The sequence below is a fragment of the Echeneis naucrates genome, chromosome 16 (assembly GCF_900963305.1).
Source record: "Echeneis naucrates chromosome 16, fEcheNa1.1, whole genome shotgun sequence".
Taxonomy (NCBI): Eukaryota; Metazoa; Chordata; class Actinopteri; order Carangiformes; family Echeneidae; genus Echeneis; species Echeneis naucrates.
Window position 1 is genome coordinate 9276406 of NC_042526.1, and position 19974 is coordinate 9296379.

At 37.8% G+C, this 19974-nt stretch overlaps 1 protein-coding gene across 4 annotated transcripts in view; it reads left to right on the top strand.

Annotated features, from left to right (window-relative positions):
• Window positions 1-19974, top strand: part of furinb (furin (paired basic amino acid cleaving enzyme) b) — a 74943-nt gene that overhangs the window by 26891 nt on the left and 28078 nt on the right. For 2 of the 4 annotated variants that reach the window (XM_029522597.1, XM_029522599.1), the window contains 4 exons: window positions 10934-11032; window positions 16622-16717; window positions 18517-18645; window positions 18781-18857. In XM_029522597.1, the coding sequence (XP_029378457.1) occupies window positions 10934-11032; window positions 16622-16717; window positions 18517-18645; window positions 18781-18857 (401 nt within the window). The remainder of the gene's footprint in view (window positions 1-10933; window positions 11033-16621; window positions 16718-18516; window positions 18646-18780; window positions 18858-19974) is intronic. The other 2 variants (XM_029522598.1, XM_029522600.1) reach the window with 1 other exon arrangement.

Genomic DNA, 19974 nt, shown 5'->3' on the forward strand with positions numbered 1-19974 from the left:
ACTCTGATGTTTTACTGAGACTGAAATGATATATATATATAGCGAGAGAGAGAAAGCTTTTTTTTTCCTTTAATCTCCAGGGTTTTGTTTTTTTCATGCAACAGGATTGCCTCTCCTTGCTGTCTCAGAAGGTGCTGACAGCTTCCATTTTCCTAAGCAGAGCCCTCGAAGTGAAGGGCACATTGTAGGCAGAGGACGGTTTGCACATTTCCTTTTCAGTAGTTCGTTGCTGCTGCTGTGCTACGAGTTGCTTCTTTTAGCGCATCTTATTCCCTTCTTACATATTGATAGATTGATTGATCCCACTATATGAAAAATCAATAGGACAACCCCTTGAGTGCACTCCACATTGATTTTTTTTTTTTATAATGTAGTTACTGTACTAACAAGTAAGCTGTTCATTCCTTGGGATATGCTTCACCGACAACAGATGGGGAAAAAGTAGCATAAAAACAAAATTCTTGAACTATTAATAGAATTAAGTGGAGGAGGAAGACAGACAGAGTCAATTGCAGCTTGTATGTGCTATTGACATCGGATGATAATGAGTTAAAATTTTCTATAACGTGTCAGGATGACATGCCGCTTCCAGGCAGAAACTAAAGGCCAATAACACACAGGTGGCACTTTCTTGCTTCACCACCATTTGAATACTGAACACACATGCTTGATATTTCAAAATATTTTCAGTTGCATTGGTTTTTTTTTTGTTTGTTTGTTTCTGTTGTTGTTTTTTCATTTAATTCTAGCTCCAGCTTATTTTTACTTTTTTTTTTTTGTTTGTTTGTTTTTTTCCTCTCTCCTTGTTTGCATAATGCGTCGTTGCCAAAGCTCTTTGTTAGATGCATTCACCGTGGTGGCACATTTCTTTCCATAGCTTCCTTAGATCCAGTGAGAATGGATTCTGTGCATCCTCTTCAAAATGTCTTTTTACCTTATCCTCTCCCAGCAGTTCAAATATTAACCCAGTTTGATCTCAACCCTTAGCTTTCCACTGAAGTTGTTTTTCATAGATCATCAAGTCTTCCACTGCTTTTCCTCAGGGCCACAGGAAGATGCCCCATGTGGCAGAGTTTTAAGAAATTTTCTTCCCCACTGCTTTCAAATATGTGTCAGTCTAACCCCCCACCCCTCACTCAGTCTCTATTTTGTGTTCAATGAATAGTAGCAGCAAAATTTTATGAAGAGATGCCTGACTTCCATCTCCCCTGGGTTTGTCAGACCATTACTCTGTAATATCAGAGCAGGTTAACAGTGTGATTACTGATATTACTAATGTGGGGAGAAAGCAGCCTCACTGCTGTACTGAAGCAATGGATCCAGCTCTCCCTTGAAACCATGGATATTCAGCACTTCAGTGAAGCATAGGTAAAGTTAGGTGTTTACTGATTTGATCCGCACATTTCTTCTACCAAGACAGGGATTTCAGACTTATAAATCCACCTAGTGGGATAAATCTCAAATTAAAAAAGCAAGGAGTGGTCCGAAAGATTTCATATGTCTCACTTACACACACTGTCTCTCCCCTCACATGAAATGTGGGTTCTTTTTGGGGTTTTTTTTGTTTGTGTTTTTTATCTGTCTCAGTCTCCCTTTCTCAAGGCCATAGCTCAGAATCTTTTGTGTGTGTGGAATTAATGTATGTTTTCTTGTGTGCACAAGTGGGAATTACTTTGAACACCAGCGTCTTTGTGAGTTGGAGAGAGTGGTTGGATGTACCAGTGCCACTCGCAGCAAGGTTTCACTGAATGATGCCGTAGCTGCGTGTGTCTGTCTGTCTCTCTGTGCGCATGTGTGTGTAACAGTGTCTGTGTGCATGGGTCTTTTGATAAGTCCCCTTCTCCCTGTCCCTTATCGGTTCTCTGAAAAATCACACAACACAGATGAGCAGCATCAGGAATTCTACTTTTTTTCCCATTTCTTATATCTGCAGCTAATGCGTGAAAGTCATACACTCAAATCACTCATTTTCTCCTCTAAGTCTAAACCCAAGAGATAAGATGTGGATTCACCATGATTTATTCAAGAATAGAAACACAGAGGGCAATGGCATCATTGATTGGTATTATAAGACAGTAATCATTTACAGTGACACAGCTGCATAAATTTAGTTTTATGGTAATATTAGCCAAAGGTCAGCCATCAGCAGGGATTGTATATTCCTGCTCTTATGACCTTTTTTGTATGACACATTCCTATGTAGCCAATTCCAACTTAGTTTTCCACCTTCTACAAGCATCTATTCTGCTATGATGTAGTTCCTTTTCCTTCCTCAACTTAATTTTCCCTCCTTTCTTTTATATTCCTCTGTGTCCCACTCACCCAGAATAGGAATAGATCTGGCTGGACACACCATGATTTAGAACATCTTTGCCTGCAAGGTCTTTGTGCCTTTCCCACAACTCCCTTAATAACTCTTAGTTGTTTTTACTGTAACAAATGTACTCGGTGGGCCACACCATTCATACTTTTTACCTATGAAGACTCATGGAATGGTCTTCATAGACATTTTGTTAAATGTTTGCTGTTCTGCCAAATAATTAGCAAAAGCTGTTTTTGCGGCTAAGCTTTACCTAAGAGAGCATGTCCCCAGAGCTGATGCATGCAGTTGAGACAAGCAACATGCACAATTAAAGCTAAGATGGAAAGAAATAATTACCCTTCATTTTAAAACACTCAATTAGCCTCTATTCAGAGTAAAATAATGAGCTTCTCCTACTAAGTGGAGCTTGGAGTTTCAGCTGTAAATAGTCCAAAAGAAGGCAGCCCAGTGGCTGAGTGGACACTAGCAGCATGGCTGATGCTTTTTTGTTGTTGCTTTATTTTTTTATTTTTTTGTTTAACTATCACAACAAACCAACAAACAAAGGGTTTTTATTTTCTGTGTCTAAATTGTACACACCAAAAAGGGCCTATTTCTGTACAATGCTGCATTGATGTGTGTTTTGTGTGAAGGAAACAGTAATAAAAAGAACGGCACCATATAAAAGGGAACGCAAGAGAAGAGAAAGGGGTTGATGGGCTGTGTGGCAATCTGTGAGCTCTGCTGGGCCACTGACATTTCTATCTCAGATGTGCAATAGAAGCTGCCTCTGAGTGATTTCTACTGTACAGACGTTAAAAAGAAAAGAAGAGCATTGTTTCCATTTCTGTGTCTATCTTATATTGTTGTGTTAACTCTCACATCTAACATAAAATTTTGTTAGATCATATGGACATGAAAGGCCATAAATGAATGCACTCACTGTTCAGAGTGAATGACTTATGTTTTGATGTGTCTTAACTAAGCTGAGGCCGTTGTCTTTGCTCTGAAAGATTGCTCTGATTGGCACGAATTCCAATAAAGGGGATTTGCTTCTATGCACTTTCCTCAAGCTTAAGGGAATACACTTAATGTCCTGGCTCAGTCAATATTGGTATAGTGGACCTTTAAGTTCCCATGCTGAATACTGAATACTCAGTCTGTGTATTCAGCACACATATAAATATCCATACATATAGTATACAGTATATGGTCACACACTATATTTAACCAATAGTTAATTTCACAGACTTATGTGAGCATTTACTTTTATGAAACTGTTTATAGAACAGTGGTATTTATTGTTACCACACACCAAGTTAAACTAGTAGATGCATTTTTAATTAAACTATTATTTATATATGTATATAATTTTGTTATTTGATTTTTTTTTTTTTTTTTTTCCATCAATCAACATTTATTACTAAATAAACAAAAGTTGGTCCTCCTGGCGGTGTGTGACGGTTGCTTTGCAACAGACAAGCTACATTTCATCCCTTCCATTTTCTTTCTGTTCACCAAGCTGCTCTTTAGTGAGCTCTGCAAGTCATTTCTTTCTATCTTAGTTTTCTAATGTTGTTAAGGAACAGCTAACCAGCCCATCTGTTTTTCGTTTTTCTTTTTTTACAATGTTGCTTGTTGTTGGTGGAATGACACAAATCTGTCCAGAGTAATTAAACTTCATAGCTGAATGTATTGATTGCACATTTTATATTTTATTTTAACACCTATAAACTTTTGGTCTCCTCAACATTTAAAACTATTGCTGAAGATGAAATTGAGCTGCGTAATAGCCCTGTTATGCTGAAGGAAGTTAAAGATGCATCAATGTATAAAAAATAACAAGTCACCTGGTACTGATGTCTTGATCTCAGAACAGTTTTTAGTACTAGTACTGAAAAAGGCATCTCTCTTCTTCGTAAAGAGCAAGTCATCTTTCATTTCTGAAAAATGAAAACCAAGTCCCTGTATCCCTTTGAATGTTATTCAGGAGTTCTCAAGGGAATTCTGGTTTTTGCCTGAATATTTAAAAAGAATGTCAATGTATAGTGATTTAAAAAAAAAAAAAAAAAATCTCCTAAACCTGAACTTCAAAACATCCCAATAAAAAATGAAGTGCAATATTTGGGAAGTTTGGTTACAAAGGATCAAAAACAGCAGAAGCACAAGTGGTCATTCAGACGGTGGTTTTTCACTTTAAATAATATATGTTAGACTGATTAGATAAAACTAATCTTCAATAACCCAACTTCAGTTGGGAATATTATTTCTCTCCATATATTATCCAATCTAGGAGGCACTGGCTATGTTCTTGTTTGCAACAATGACATTGATAAAATCCCAGTTAAAATGTCTGCTTTTCACTGCCAGGCCTTTCTTTAATGGTTTCTCATCTACAAGCACATTTTTTTCACCTGATAACTGTTTAATTTGGAATAACCAACACATTCCATATAAACACATCTCTCTTTATGGAATATTGGTTACAAAACAACATCACATGGGTAGATAAGTTGTTCAGTAAAGACAGACTTTTGTTTACACAGGGTCCTGCCATAGAGTTTCTTGAAAAATATAATTTCCCCATAACTCCTGGAGAGTAAGCTGTGGTTTTTAGAACCATCCCCTCTGGTGTGTGTGCGCGTGCTTTTTAAAAACCAAAGAGGCTTGATGTTCACAAACTAACTAATTTATGTCCAACAGACATACTTGCAGGGAAAGTACGTCTCTTCAGTCATCCTGTAAATAAAAACAAATCAGTAAGAACCATGTCCCAAAACGATGTCACAACATTACCTTGTTATTTTACAATGGAATATTTGTCTAGATTATATACCACGGAAAAAGGTTCGCCTCTTACTTAATAGATATCTGATCACAAATGAAGTTAAAGAAATATATTTTAAATGTATCTGTAAAATCTATCCAGGTAAAAAATAGATTTAAGAAAGCCTGATATATACTGCAGTGCAGCGGCATTGTGGTTAGCGCTGTTGCCCCACAATAAGAAGGTTGCAGGTTCGATTCCTGGCCTGGGGCCTTTCTGTGCAGAGTTTGAATGTTCCACCTGTGCCTGTGTGGGTTTCCTCCTGGTACTCTGGTTTCCTCCCACCGTCCAAAGACGTCATGCTTCAGTTAATTAGTGACACTAAATTGTCTATAGGTTTGAGTGTGAGTGGTTGTTGGTCTCTGTCTGTCTCTGATGGACTGGCCACCTGTCCAGGGTGTGCCCGCCTTCGCCCAATGTGAGCTGGGACAAAACCTTTGCTTGCAAAACCTGATGTCAAAATATCACATTCATTTAGTGTTAGTACTCTGGAAATAGTCATTCTTTACTGCTCTCAAGAATGAGTCCAGAACTCCCCCGACCACACACACACACACCTCAACATGAAATGTAGCGAATCCCTTTTTTCTCTTCTCCTTCTTTCCTTTATTTTTTTTCTTCCTCCTTCTCTCTTTGTTTTTCCTGTATGTGGTTGCAATTATTTTTTTGAATGACAGTATCAACTGTGGGTTTTTTTTATATGTGAAGTTTTTTTTCCCTTTTACAAAATTTGATTTGAAACCAGTGTATTGTTAAAAATGAAGTATTTAACAAAAAACATATATACATATACACCAATTACAACACTTGATATGAGATACCAGTTTTATAAGAGTCATATTTGCAATGAACGCAGTTCTCCGCAACTGTGTTTAAGCCATCCTGTAAATGTTGGAATTCCTTTGAGTCTGCCAGCAGAATTTAACTTCAGCGACAAGAGAAATTAGATTACATTGTGTGCCTTTTCCATCACCTATCACTTCAGAGAACCATAGCATGTCTGGCATAACAAAAATTTCAGGCACATTTCTGAATAAGTACGGTGCATAATTTTATCCTCACTTAGTTTGATGCAATTGAAAAGAAAACTTTCCTTCATTTCAAATCAGTTTTTGACATTGGAAAGTTGCCTAAACACTTGTATGCACACACAGCATTGTAAAATAACACGAGGTTATTGCTCTGTGAAAGCTTGCCACATTTCTCTTCCCCGCACCACTGATCTGAGGCCAATTCCCTCTGGCCAGTATTGACTGAACAAATGTGGCTGGAGGTGGCTGGAGACCAAGGCTGCCACCACAGAAGAGGACCAGGACAGGGCAAAGCAGAACATTGCATGTAGGAAACGCACCACGGCATTTCTTTCACTCACCAAGTCTTAACCGCTTTTCTGATGGAATTTTGCAGAAATTGTGTACAGTGTCATTCAGATTTCATTACTCAACATTCAGGGGTTAGAAGAGGAAATAGGTTGGGTTCATAGAGGAAAAAAAATCAAATATGAAAAACTTATGTGATGAGGGGGTTGAAGACATGGTGAAAAACCTGGATGATGTGCCTTTGATGCTTCACATGGCTCTTGGACTGACAGAAAGCTTTTTATGAGCAATCTCAATATCATTTGAATTCAGACGCAATCAACATGTAGACTTCTATGTTCATCTGTCTTGCACAAGGGCACGCTCTTACGAGTATAAATATATACATTGTTGTTAAATAAGTAACTTCACATCAGATGAAGCGCATTTATATTAATCTTGGTTCATAAATAACATAAATTTTCATTCTGGTCACTTTATAGGGGATTCCAACCAGGATTAGACAATGGAAAATATTTTACTGCTAATGATCATAATAAAACATCTGGCATGAGGCTCTGATGCTGTGGAAGCTACATTTTTTTTTTTTTTTTTTTTTTTTTTTTTTTTAGGGACTTAGTAGCATTTTTTTGTACCTTGGATTTGCTTCAACATTCATATCATGGTGACATCTTCCTGACGGCAGTCGAATACAGTCTACTTTGTCCCTTTTAATATTCACTATTATGATTTTATCCTCTACCTCCTTGAGAATTCATCCAGGTGATTAAGCCATCTTTAGTTCTGCAGTCTGATCAGGTGGTGCACACATGAATCCCGAACTCAACATCAGTCCGGGATTCATGTGTGAGAATCAGCCCAAAGACTGCATATCCAGTTGTGCCCAATGGTCACTTAATAACATATGTCATCCCCACCTGCAGCTGCAAGTGGAGGCATCCTTCATCTGACACCATTAGACTCTTCTTTAGTTGTTCTGCCCAGCTGTTCAGTTGTTTTTTTATAGATTTCTTATTTTACTTAATTGAAGAAAAGTAGATCTATATATTAGTGTATGTTTCTCATTAGTGTAATTAAAAATATGCACACGCTTGTGGAAAATATATCACCAGTCTTATTGTCACTGTGATTCTAGAAGCGAATCATGTTTTAGAGTGAAAATTGTGATTAAAATGAATTCTGTAGGACACTTGGATGGATGGTTCAGGTTATTCAGTGAAGAAGAAAGAAAGCAATAGTTCAGCATTTTTCTTCATTTATAATATACAACAATCAAAAGGGTTATACTTTCTCTGGAGTGTACAAGGACATTTTTCTGAAGTCCAAGAACATTCACATTGGAAGAGAACCTCTTATTCCTCTATTTTGTGAATATAAATCTTTTCTATTATCTAACCTCTAATGTGATTCTAGTAATCTTCTATGCAGACCAGTTATCCCCTTTTGTTGGCTTTTCATTCACGTTCAGCTGTGCCTGTGTGCGTTATTAAACACATTTAGTAGAGTGCAATATTCTTTTGGTTGGTGATAGCTCTGTCTTTGTTCCCTTTGCCTGCTCTGCTGTCGGATATGATAATACAATTTTTACATATATGCATATATGTAAGAAGTGTGTACATCTACACACACACACACACACACACACACACACACACACAGGATGCTTCATATGCAGACTTAGCATGTCGTGGCAAGGTGACTAATGATGCTGAGTGCTCTCAGTTATTATCCCTGCTACACATATACATACATATAAACACAAACCAAATGATTGATTCTGGTTCCAATTATGGAGAGGCATGACTCAGCTGCTAGTAGCTACACTTATATTTCTATATTCATCTTAATTCACAGAGACTCATGGGTTCTTGGTCTAAATGAGGACATCAGCACTCTAGGAAATGGGTTTGTCCCACAGAAAAGCCACCCCAGTGTGGCACAAATTAGCTTTCTGCCCTGCTGCAATTAATGTGAAAGTGGGTCTCATTAATTTCTTGGGTCACATGCTTCATCACATCTCACTTTTACACAAAAGCCATTTCTCTTTGCATCACCGTGACATTACTTTCCAGAACCGGTGTCTGTGAGGCCAGCTGCTGATTGGTTATTCTACTGACATGTCGCAAAGTCAGTCTCAGCCAAAGACCTAACACGTGATTGTCTCTCATACATTCATCCTTTGCCCCTGTGGTGATGAAATGACTCCAACTATACTGTATGGCCTATATCTGCATAGTATGTAGGAATTTAATGATAAGTATCAATTATTGTCTGACTTGAACACATAAGTTATTTGATTGAGGTCTATGTATGTTCATCAGATTAATAAAGATTTATTTTTTTTTTACGACTTGCCATTTTTACATTGTGATATATATATATCAGTCATAAAGCAGATGGTATATGATACATTTAACTCGACTTCCTATTCCTTCCTCCAAATAGGAAGACTGCCTCATATAGAGTGGTTTGTGTATAAATGTTTTGCCATGCAGACAGCTAAGGAGGAAGTGATAAATAAGTACTTAATAAAAAACACAAAAAACGATAAGAAATAAAACAAAATAAAGCAATGATCAAATCCAAAGACAAAAATAGCTGCCAGGGAGTAATCCAAAGCAATATGACTCCACCTGATCAAGATTTTATAGAAGACTAATTGCTTTCTTCCTTGAGGATATGCATTTTTTTGCCAGTCCTGCATCCCATATGACATGTTTCATAAGCTATTTTTCTTTTCTCTTCGTAAGGGGCCTAAAAATGATGCTCTCCAGACATGTTCCAGTTTCTGAGAATGATTTGGCATGCAATCTTCATAGCTGTCTGGCTCCAATGCTTTAGTGATTGTGCAAAAGTGGATAAAGCCTCCCATTCTCTTAATATACAAAAGCTTAGGACAGAAGACAAACTGCAGTTTTTTGACATTGCCAGTATATTAGTGAATCTTACAGAACTGATGTATTTCGGGACATGTACATAGCACATGTACCAGTGTACACTCTTTTTGCTGCAGGCTGCAGAATAGCAAAGATTTATTTTTTTATCATGACATTTTCACTGGCCACATTTTTTAGTCTTTAAGAACCATCTTTTTGAAAGGCTGTCTCCTGACAAAAGCTGCTTTTTCAATGACATACAGCAGAAAAAAATCACTTTTACACACCAGTGTGACTGATGTTATTTGCGTTTTTCAGAAATTATCACAGCAACTGATTTAAGATCAGTTAATAATTACAGTCAACGAAGGATCTCAAATTGGCTGGTGCTGGGCTGGCAGCTTTGGATCATATCTGCCAGATACGGGCCTCAGAGCATCAGCCTCCAGTCTGGTCGTTTTGCAGCCTGCCAGCCTCCAGAATCAGCCTGCGGCCCCAGGAGAACCCTCCATCCTGCTGCGTCTGCTCTTCTCCCTCCACACACACATCCATCCTGCCTAGTCGTCCTGTCAAACCCTGTGTCTACCTCCCTCTCTTTGCCTACCTCCGTCACCTCCCCAGCCCATTCACCCCTCCTCTCCCCTCTCTCCTCCTCCGCTCCGCTGGGTTTGTGAAGGTGAGCCACTCCCCAGTGGCACTACTGTACAGATTGCAGTGCTTCCTCTTCAAATGGCGGCTTCTCTCTTGTGAATACCCACATAAGGAGTGGCTGGGCTGCTCTTTGTCTTCCTCTTCCCCCAGCTTGTATTTGGCTATTTTTGTCTGTTTCCGCACACTCATTTGTAGATATTTGTATTATATAGTCATATAATACATTACAAGGAGTCCATTACAAGGAGAGGTGAGGAGACGAAGAAGGCAGACAGAAAGGAAGTACTCCCTAAGGTTTTAGGCCAGTTTGATGTCAGCTGTCACACAGTTGCTTTTCCTTAAAAGATATTTTATTAGCAGTGCGTGTAAGATATGAAAAAAGACATTGCTACAAGGAATGCTTAAAACAAGATTAACTCTGAGATGACAGCCTCTCTAATGGGTGCATCTTATCATTTCTGTTGTCCTTGCAAAATTGTGTAATGGATCTGTGTTGTGTGTGTGTGTGTGTCTCAGATTTTCACTCAACTATTGACAGCTGAAGTCTTTTAATTCCTCTTAGATGTTTTTGTCTAGTCATTCTTAATGAAAACTGATCTGATCATATTGTAAGCTAAGTGAATTTTTAAAATATCACTTAATGAAAAAATAATGAAAATAATGAAAAAAAACTCATAATTCCTTTGCAATGTTTCTGTGACTTAGACTTATAGAGTCCTTGTTAAGTGATTGCCTTTCATCTGAGTTAAAGTGAGATACTCAAATTTCCATTAGCCAGAAGAGGAAATGCCAAGCTCTGATCACTGAATACACATCTGTGATCTCAGCTCTGTCAAACATGTACACTATCTACAGGTTTTTATCATGGGTACTTAAAAGCCTTGGTGAGAAGGGCGTTTTATCGGGCCATCCTGTTTCTGACGGTGAATGCATTGGTTTTCCCTTTGTGTTTCTGCAGGTTTTTGAAGATTATTATCACTTTAGGCACCATGCCGTTGAGAAGAGAGCTTTGTCTGGCCACAGGGGAATGCACATCAGACTGCAAAAAGAACCACAGGTAAGACTGTTGTCAGTTCTCACACAGCTCAATGTGGCAACAAAAGGCCAAAAGACAGATTGGATTACACACACAGTTTGTGTATATTACACAAGAAACAAATGCCACTGCAAATGACAGCTTGTCAAAGTCTGAGTCCTTTTCAGTCCACACCAGTCCTTCCATCTGTCCTTCTGACCCGATCCAAAGTACTGCATAGCTGTAAATATGCAAAATATATGTACACCTTTCTAGTAAAAACAGAAGCTGGGAGTGAGTCTGTTTGTCCTCGCTTTTTTTTCACATATTTTATTGCACCTCAGTATAAATTACAATGAAAAATTTGAATTAAATATCCAAAATTTCCATTACTGAATGTCATTTTGAGGATATTTGGGTCTGGATTTGCATTAAGCCCATCCATGAATTTATACCTGTCATACACTAACTCCGCAATCTCACTTTCTGTGTTTTCTTGATGTAGTTGTGTCAGCATGGGAATGCTACAGTTGGCAGCTCAATACTGTGGAAGGATTTTTTTTTTTCTCTGTCTCAGGATTTATAGATTAGCAATTTAAACTACACTATAACATTATAAAATTATGTTTGCACTGTTTGCTTATATTGATTGCATTTCTTAAAGGAGAATGAAACTCTTTCCATGTTTGACAAACCTGCCAATTTCCCATAGGCAGGGATTTTTGAAAATAACGATAGAAACCAAAGGAGAAAATGGAAGAGACCATAAAGCATTTCTTGTAAATTCGCCTTCATGAATGACAGGAACCTTACTCTGTAGAAGTCCTTGAATTTCTTTGCATAGTGAAGTTCATTCAAAGCTAGGTACAGATAAATTTAATAATTTTTGCTATCTTTATACTCATTGAATTTATATACTAGTATAATTACTCAATCTTCTCTTTTTGACGAGAACAATCCAGCAGCCTCTAGATCAAAGCATTTCAACCTTCATCACCTCACAGTGCATCAAACAATAATCCTCAAGGTAGTGTTAGATATCAGTCCTGAAGCAAAAGATTTCCTTGTGCATAGCAGTGGTCATGATGTATGATATTGGAAGATTATCATGCATCTGTCTTGTGAATGCAACAGGACAATCAAACATGCTTTTTATAAATATAAGTTCTTTTGGCTGTGAGCTGAACTGTAAGAGATATTGCAGTTGCTTTTCTGTTACAATGTTTTGGCGTATTAAGCAATGGCTCAAGTGCTCAGCGCCTGTTCCGTGTGAAATATGGCATCCAAAATGCCGATATTTGACTAGTATAATAATAATGAAACAAAGTAAGTTTAATTCCTTTTTTTTTTCTATTTTTATCTTCTTCTTTTCTTCTTTTTTTTTTTTTTTATCGGTCAAAAAATTCCAACCATTGATTTTATCTGCATTAGCTGCTTACAAGTGCTCCTTGAGTGCTGCCACCCAATTTAATCACACACCACTAAACATGTTTCCCACTAGAAACACTGAAGTCAGTAGTGGCAATTACTGCTATTTAAAGGTCTCCAAAGAGGTAGCTGACTGGTTTGAAAGGAAAGGGGCCAGTTACAGCATGACAACAGATTAGGGGCATGTGGGAAAAGGATTATTCTCTGACTTTTCGGAGCCCAAGTGGAGGTAGCTTTGAAAATAACTTATGTGGTCCGACAAGCATTGAGGCTCCAAGACATCATTAGTGAGATATGGTGACATTTACTGAGGCCATTGATGTCAGGGGTCAGGCTAAATGGATGTTAACAAGACTCTAAAACCATATGGGTTCAGAAGTGTCACACTCACTTTGCTACAAGATCTTCTCCAAAATCAACAGCAAATGAGATTAAGTCTAACTACTTAGAGAGGTAAGAATTTGTCTGTGCTAAGCTAAGTTAACAATTTCATGATGTACAAACCCGAAATTCAGAATTGTATGATATTCTAAAAGACAAAATTCAAAACTGTGTGTTCCTATGCTGGCAATCACCAGAATGATTTCCTCTGTTAATCCTGTATATGGAATTTGGCAATACCAAATGAGTGTAAAATTATTGTGGACTTAAACCGGGAGTCTTAACAGCAGAGCCAGAGAAATAAAGCCTCTCTAATATCAAGACATTTTTGACAGTGCTTTTGTCTGACAGGTTAATCTCAGTCAGAAGGTCAATAGTTCAGATTAACACAGCACTTGAACCCATAGCTATGCAGGGCATCAATTTTGTCACTTACCAACCCACCCACACAACTAGGAGCAGACCAAACCTCAGGCAAAGCACAAATGAGTGGGTTTGTGTGTTTATTTTTGTGCATTTGTATATCGTATGCATTTGTGTGATGATGTGCTCCCCAGAAAAGGGGGAAGAAAAGGTTCTGCTTCACCTGCCTCAAAGAAAACAGATTTAAAAGGCAATGAAAACATAATGGTTGGATTTGGATTAGTCATTGCTAAGCCTTTAGCTTATTACAGTGTTCCCTCTCTGTAATCCAGCTGCTGTCTCTAACATTACTTCCATTGTCTCTTTTCCTCTGCTCTGTGGTGCTAACATGCCGCTTATCAGCATCCCCTTTGAATAATCACACAGTTCACAAGATGACATTGGCAGCGACATAAGCTTTTACCATTAAGGGTGCGAGGCCTGTTTTTCATCTGTTCTCCTCACCCCACACCTTCTCCCTGAGTGGAAGAATCAATTTGTATTGGCGTGGTTGCTACTGGTTTTGTACAAACTGCAGTGTAAGGCTTATGACTTATGCATGCTGTGTTCTCTTTCTGAGTGGCCGCATTACACTGTATGGTGAAAATTTCTGTATTTAGGTTATTGTCAACGACCCCAATGAAATGACCTATACCAACAGTGCATTGCTTATTACTCAGTACCTTCAGCCTGACCCATTCCGACTCACCCTACTTGTACCGTATCTGTGGACTCAAGGCAAATGTTAAACAAAACTAATGTATTACTTGATAACTGTCATTAGCCATTACTGGTGGTCTGAACTCAAAAGAAAATAAAGTAATTGTCATTAAAAACCTCACAGATTAAAATAATAACCTTTTAATCATATAAGGACCGGTCAGTATCATCACCCTTGGTTTGAGAACCAGTGTTAAACAGCACCAGTCTATTATATTATATTTGGTTTTAGCTGAAAAATACACCAAATCATCATCATCACATATGATTTAGTCAGCATTAAATCAATTAGTTGTCTGCAAATTCTGTCCATTTAATGGCAATTTGGTTATAGCGGGGAAAATAGCCCTCCATCAGACATCTACTTTCTCTATAAGCTGTGGACGGATAGATAGATAGATCAAAGCAAATGCTCTATAGCAGTCTCGCTGTACTACAGACAATAACAGCATGGCTTTACTTTAGTCATCAGTCAGGGAAGCCCTCAGGACATTGTGTAGGAGATGGAACAAATAGTTTATTGCTCAAGTGGATTACAGACCTGGCTCAGTGGAGGCCTCTCTACTGTTTCATGATTGCTTCTCTGTCTCGTTTTGTATGTCTCTCTGTTTGTCCTTGTCCCAATGCTTGGGGAGGTCCTCAGTTCTCTGTGCTCTAATTTGTCCTTCATCGCTCACTTCAATACATTACTTTATATTAATTATATTTAATGTCAGTGTTCTTGATGATAATAATAGGTAATTTATAGGTTTAATGTGCTAGTTTTAATTATCTGCATTAATTGACTATAAAAGGGAAACTAAATATCCCATCGTTAAATAGCTCAATCAAGATCTTTGCCCTGTTAATGAATCAGTTATCATTTTGTTCTGATAATAATGGGATGTGCACTGAGGTCAGTCATGTGCCACTCTAAATGTAATGAAATGAGAAGAATGTTACTAAGTCTCTGGTCTCTGGTCACTTGTATAAGTAAATGGTTCTCAACCAGTGTTGGAGCTACACCGCTGTCAGGATCTGCACTGAACATTTTCACTCCCATTCATTTTCCATTCAGATCATGTACTCTTCAAGAGCATGTAATCATGAAATCAAGCAACTTTAGATGCCTCACTGCCAGGAACCACTATCGAAGTAACAAACAATAAGAAAGAACTAACTTATCTAATAACAGCAAGTTGTACTTGATGATCTGCCAGGCAATGTGAAGGAAACAATTTTAGGCACACAACACTTCAGTGATACAAGAGTGGGACCAGTTTAAGCTTTTTGACCTTCAGCAAAAATTCAGCAAAGAATGCATTTGTCACTGACAATAACAATGCACAACAGCATTTGCTTGAACTGCAGATAAGTGTTGCTAATATGCAAATTCCCAGTGACACAGTATTAGTTCATTCCAACATTGCTCTCAGACATAATATTTAATGTGGCGGTCCTGAAATTACAAAGGAGGAAGAGGAGCTGAGTTGGCTTTTGTTTAATTTGAATGAAGTGTGGCATTTCTTAAAGCAAGGCCACAGGTTCCACACACACAATCCATAATTTTCTGTGCAGTGGATTCACATCTTGCTCTTTGAATCACACATCATTGTATTCAAGGAATGGCAGAAGTGTTAATTTACTCATCTATGATATAACGGAAACTGAGGACTAGATAATTGGATTTGCTTTTATTCAGATGATAAATCAGATAAATCAGACTTTTTCCAGTGTGTAGAAGGGAGGTGTTTGTTTTGGAAGTGGAGATATTTGTCTCCACAATTCTCAGGAGGAATTCCTTGTTAAGGTTATAAAATGCCAGCCTTTATGGGATTTGTCTCACAGCTCCGATATGAAATCGCTTATCAATACAGTGTGAAATGTGCCAAATATGTATTTGGACAATGTCCACACGATAGTGGTGATTAGTAAGGGAGTCTGCAGAGAGATACAGGAAACAGATTTGGTCACTGCTACCTGCATGCTGAGGTGTAGTGATGTCACATGATGAAGCTCAAGCTCAAACACATTTTATTATCTAGTGTGTACAATTTGTGTGTTTGAATATTATACCATAAATTAAAATATCAAGCCTTCTGGGAGTCTATAATCATTCTTTCTACTGCTAGTCATGTGCAAGGAATAAAGTGCCAGTCAGAATATATAAGGACAAGCATAAAACAAAATAGAAAGTTAACAGATATTAAATGATTAGCTAGTGTGTGAACTATGGCATAAAAGGTGTGAATTTTACAGATAAAATTGCAACTTTGTAACTTTAGAAACAAAAGTATACAATGACATTTAGTATGTGGTATTAGCATTTGCTGACACCGACCTCTGCCGAGCCTGTGCATCTCCCAGCAGCCTCCAGGACTTCAGAAACCCTTACACTGCCACACTGCATATAAGCCACTTTTCCTCTACAACTCAGGAATGAAATAAACGAGATTTGCCTTACATCTCTGCCTCACTTTCTTGTTATTACTTTTTTTACACAGCTGAGACATTGTTTTTTCGATGTCTACAATCTATGTATTGCAACATTTTCTGAAATTCTAAAATTTGCTGTGACACAATAGAATGTGAAGATAACTGTGTTTACTGTTTTTCTCTTTTCCTCTCTCTCAATGTGTGCGCGTGTGTGTGTGTGTGTTTATTTTTATTTATTTATTTATTTATTTTTATACTGTGTGTACCTATATGGGGGAACCCCAGGTCTTATGGACAGAGCAGCAAGTCGTAAGAAAAAGGAAGAGGAGAGATGTGTTTGAAGACCCAACAGACCCTGATTATCCCAAGCAGTGGTACCTGGTGGGTGATGGTCTCTGACCTTTATAGCCTAGCCTTCATTGGACTGACATCATGCCTATATATTAGAAACTGCAGCAATGAGGAACTTTTTAAAACAATGAGTTCCTCCAAATCTATCTAGGAAAATCTTGCTTTCAAGTTAAAATGACACATATTCATTAAATGCATATTATTTAATAAAGGCATTACCAGCTGCAGCTAGCATTGGTGTTGTTGTAGTATTTAAGCACAATGTAGCATCACACATTGAAGATTTTGACACTTGAGTTGATGATGATATTTCGATACTCTATCTTTTGAGGCTAACAAGAATGAGCTTTGTATGCATGCAGATTTTTTAATAGCTAATGCTATCCTGAAAAAAAATTTCATTTTCCTCAGTGCAATTACTTCTGATTAAGCTTTGAACGCCTCCATATTCAGCCCTAACTGAGTTGTGCAAGATTCACTCACAATTCAGCTCTGCAGCACTCTTATTTAAAGACATGGTTATTATTGCAGTAGCAAAAAATATAATATTAATTATATTTTAGTATAATTAAATATATATATTAAGAACTTAATGAAGTGCTGTCCTTTAGAGGAATCTTTTAGGCCTGAGTTACAGCATTCTCACCACCAACACGATGTTTCCTGTGTGTATAATGTGCTGTGCCTTAGGATGCTTTGTTGAATTGAATTAAATGTCACTAAAGCTCCACCACTGAAATGTGTCACCTGTGAGGTATTGATAGCAAACCGTCGTGGCTGTATGTCTGTTTTGCTCAGCTTTTTTCTAATCTTCCCTTCTTTTTTATTTTATTTTTTTTTCTTGTTCATACACACAAATCCTCTGTCATATCAGCAGTTTAATGACAGCACAGCCTATGCCAGGAAAAAAAATCATAAAATGATAGAAGCTGTGAACCCTCCCCTGCCATTAGCATTAGACCTCTAATTTCTCTACTTTCAAGCTATTTTTTGGCTTGAAAATTAATCACACCATTCAGCTGAAGGGAATTTGCCAGTAATAATGCAGTTTTGTCTCAGTAGTGTAAACTATTTATGGCATTTTAAGTCTTTTTGTCTCATCAGTTTATTTGCATACAGGCTAGTTTGTGACAAAAAGTTACCTAAAATATTTATAAAATTTTGTCTTATGTACTGTATGTTGAAAGCCAAGATCTATAAATCAAAGGAACCTACCTCAGCAGCCAAGCATCCACAGAGGACGTGTACATGTGCAGGAGTTATGCCCTGTAAAAAAAAATAAATAAATAAATAAATTAGCTGGAAATGGAGGAGAGAGCAGGTGAAGTTGTCCATGATGTGCCTCCATTCCTCCATCTATCTGTGTTTATCGCTCACCATCTCTTTCATCCCTGGTGCATACATCTCTTTATATTTCTGACTGTATGAATTTTCTGTTATCTATCTAAATCCTTTCTGTATTTTCTGTATCCCCTGTTGGTTTATCCTGTCGCTTCTCTCAAATCTTGTGGACTGTTACGTCTTATGCAAGTGAGCCAAATTTCTCATCAACGTTTCTGACCGCACAGTGTCTTTTATGACATTGTAATTATAGAAGCATTCTCACACTGGACATTGGTATGTCAGGGTAAATAATTATTTCGTAATTGTTTTTATTTTTGGGTGTAATGTCTCTGTAAAAGATTTATGTCTCAGGTTTTTCCATGAGTACAAAGTCTCTGAAGAAGATTTGACTGACCTCTCTCACCCTGACCTTCTCTTTTGGTTTGTCTGGGAGGTGTCAGCCACAACAGATTGACAGCTGAACAAAAGGCCTGTGTCTCTTTCAGTCCACCCCAACACATCAAGACCTGAATACCAAAGTAGCTTGGGCTCAAGGTTACACAGGAAGAGGTGTAGTGGTGACTATCCTGGATGATGGAATTGAGAAGGACCATCCTGATCTCATCAGTAACTATGTAAGTGGAGCAACTTCTTAATTTGAAGTAAACATTTACAGTTACACAATTTTATCCATAATAAATTATTTCAACATAAGTAAGGGTTAAAAGAGATATGACTGATGATCTAACCATTTTCATTGTCTACTTTAGGACCCTGAGGCCAGTTATGACGTTAATGATGGAGATACTGACCCCCAACCAAGATACACTCAGCGAAATGAGAACAGGTAATTTGGCAGGAAAAGCAATAATCTGCTCATGCCATGATTGGGAATTAATTGTATCTCCTTCAGAATGAGATTTTAAGCATGCAATGGCATATGGCAATTTGGCAAACAAGTGCAGAAATGATTCATTCGATTTTTAGCATTGGAAAGAGCATCCATACACTGAGAAATATCTCACGCAGGGTTTGTCTTTTGAACCACATAACTCCGGTCCAAGTCCTTGTTGTTTCTGACTGAGACTATCTGCCTATAAATGTTGACAGGGCCTGGAGACTGATGAAAGTGTCAAGTCTCTGCAGATTTCAGTACAATGCTTTTGGGTGAAGCATTTCTATTCAAATAACCAATTATATAAAGTTTGAAAGCAGTGGTGCACTCATTCTGCTCAGTCTTAAAGGATTGTTGCCTTTTTTTCCTTCTTCCTATAACACACAAGCCAAGCAGCTGTAGCCACATTTCAAGGTCCAGTCTGTACAGCCCCATAGCTACATTGGCGCTTATTTGTTGCTAATACAATACTTGTTTACTTGCAATCAGTGATTCATGTCCTTGCCGTCCAGTCTTTGGTGATCACATTAAAACATGTTAGCCCCAATTTAATGATGGAACACTACAGGCCAAGCGATGGCAAATCTTAAGTCCCCACCCCCTCTCTGTTTTTTCAAATGCTACGGTCCTCTGCCTTAGTCCAATCCGCCTGCAGCAGATGAGAAGCTACAGTACATCCCGCTTCTGAAATGCACAGTAGGATTTGTGTCAAATCTCTTGTCTTTTCTAGGACGACTGCCACTAAGTCTTTTTGTAGTTGTTATTTGTTTTTCTTATTTATTTTGGTTTCAAAGCACAGCATCCACTTGCAGTTGGTTACAGAAAGAAGCTAAATAAGCTTAACAAGTTTCCATGAAATGGTAGGAATCATTGACTAGAAATGGAACGCCCTCTGTGTCGTTATGTTTATTTGAACTTTCATAATGTTGATCTCTGTGAGCCACTTCTGCTGTGCGCATTGTAGTGTTTGTCTTTCTTTCCTCATCTGAAATATGATCATTTCATCAGCAGTATTTACTTATCCTGAAAGAAGTTAGCATCAGCAGGTTTTTGTGCAGAAGCTTTGTTT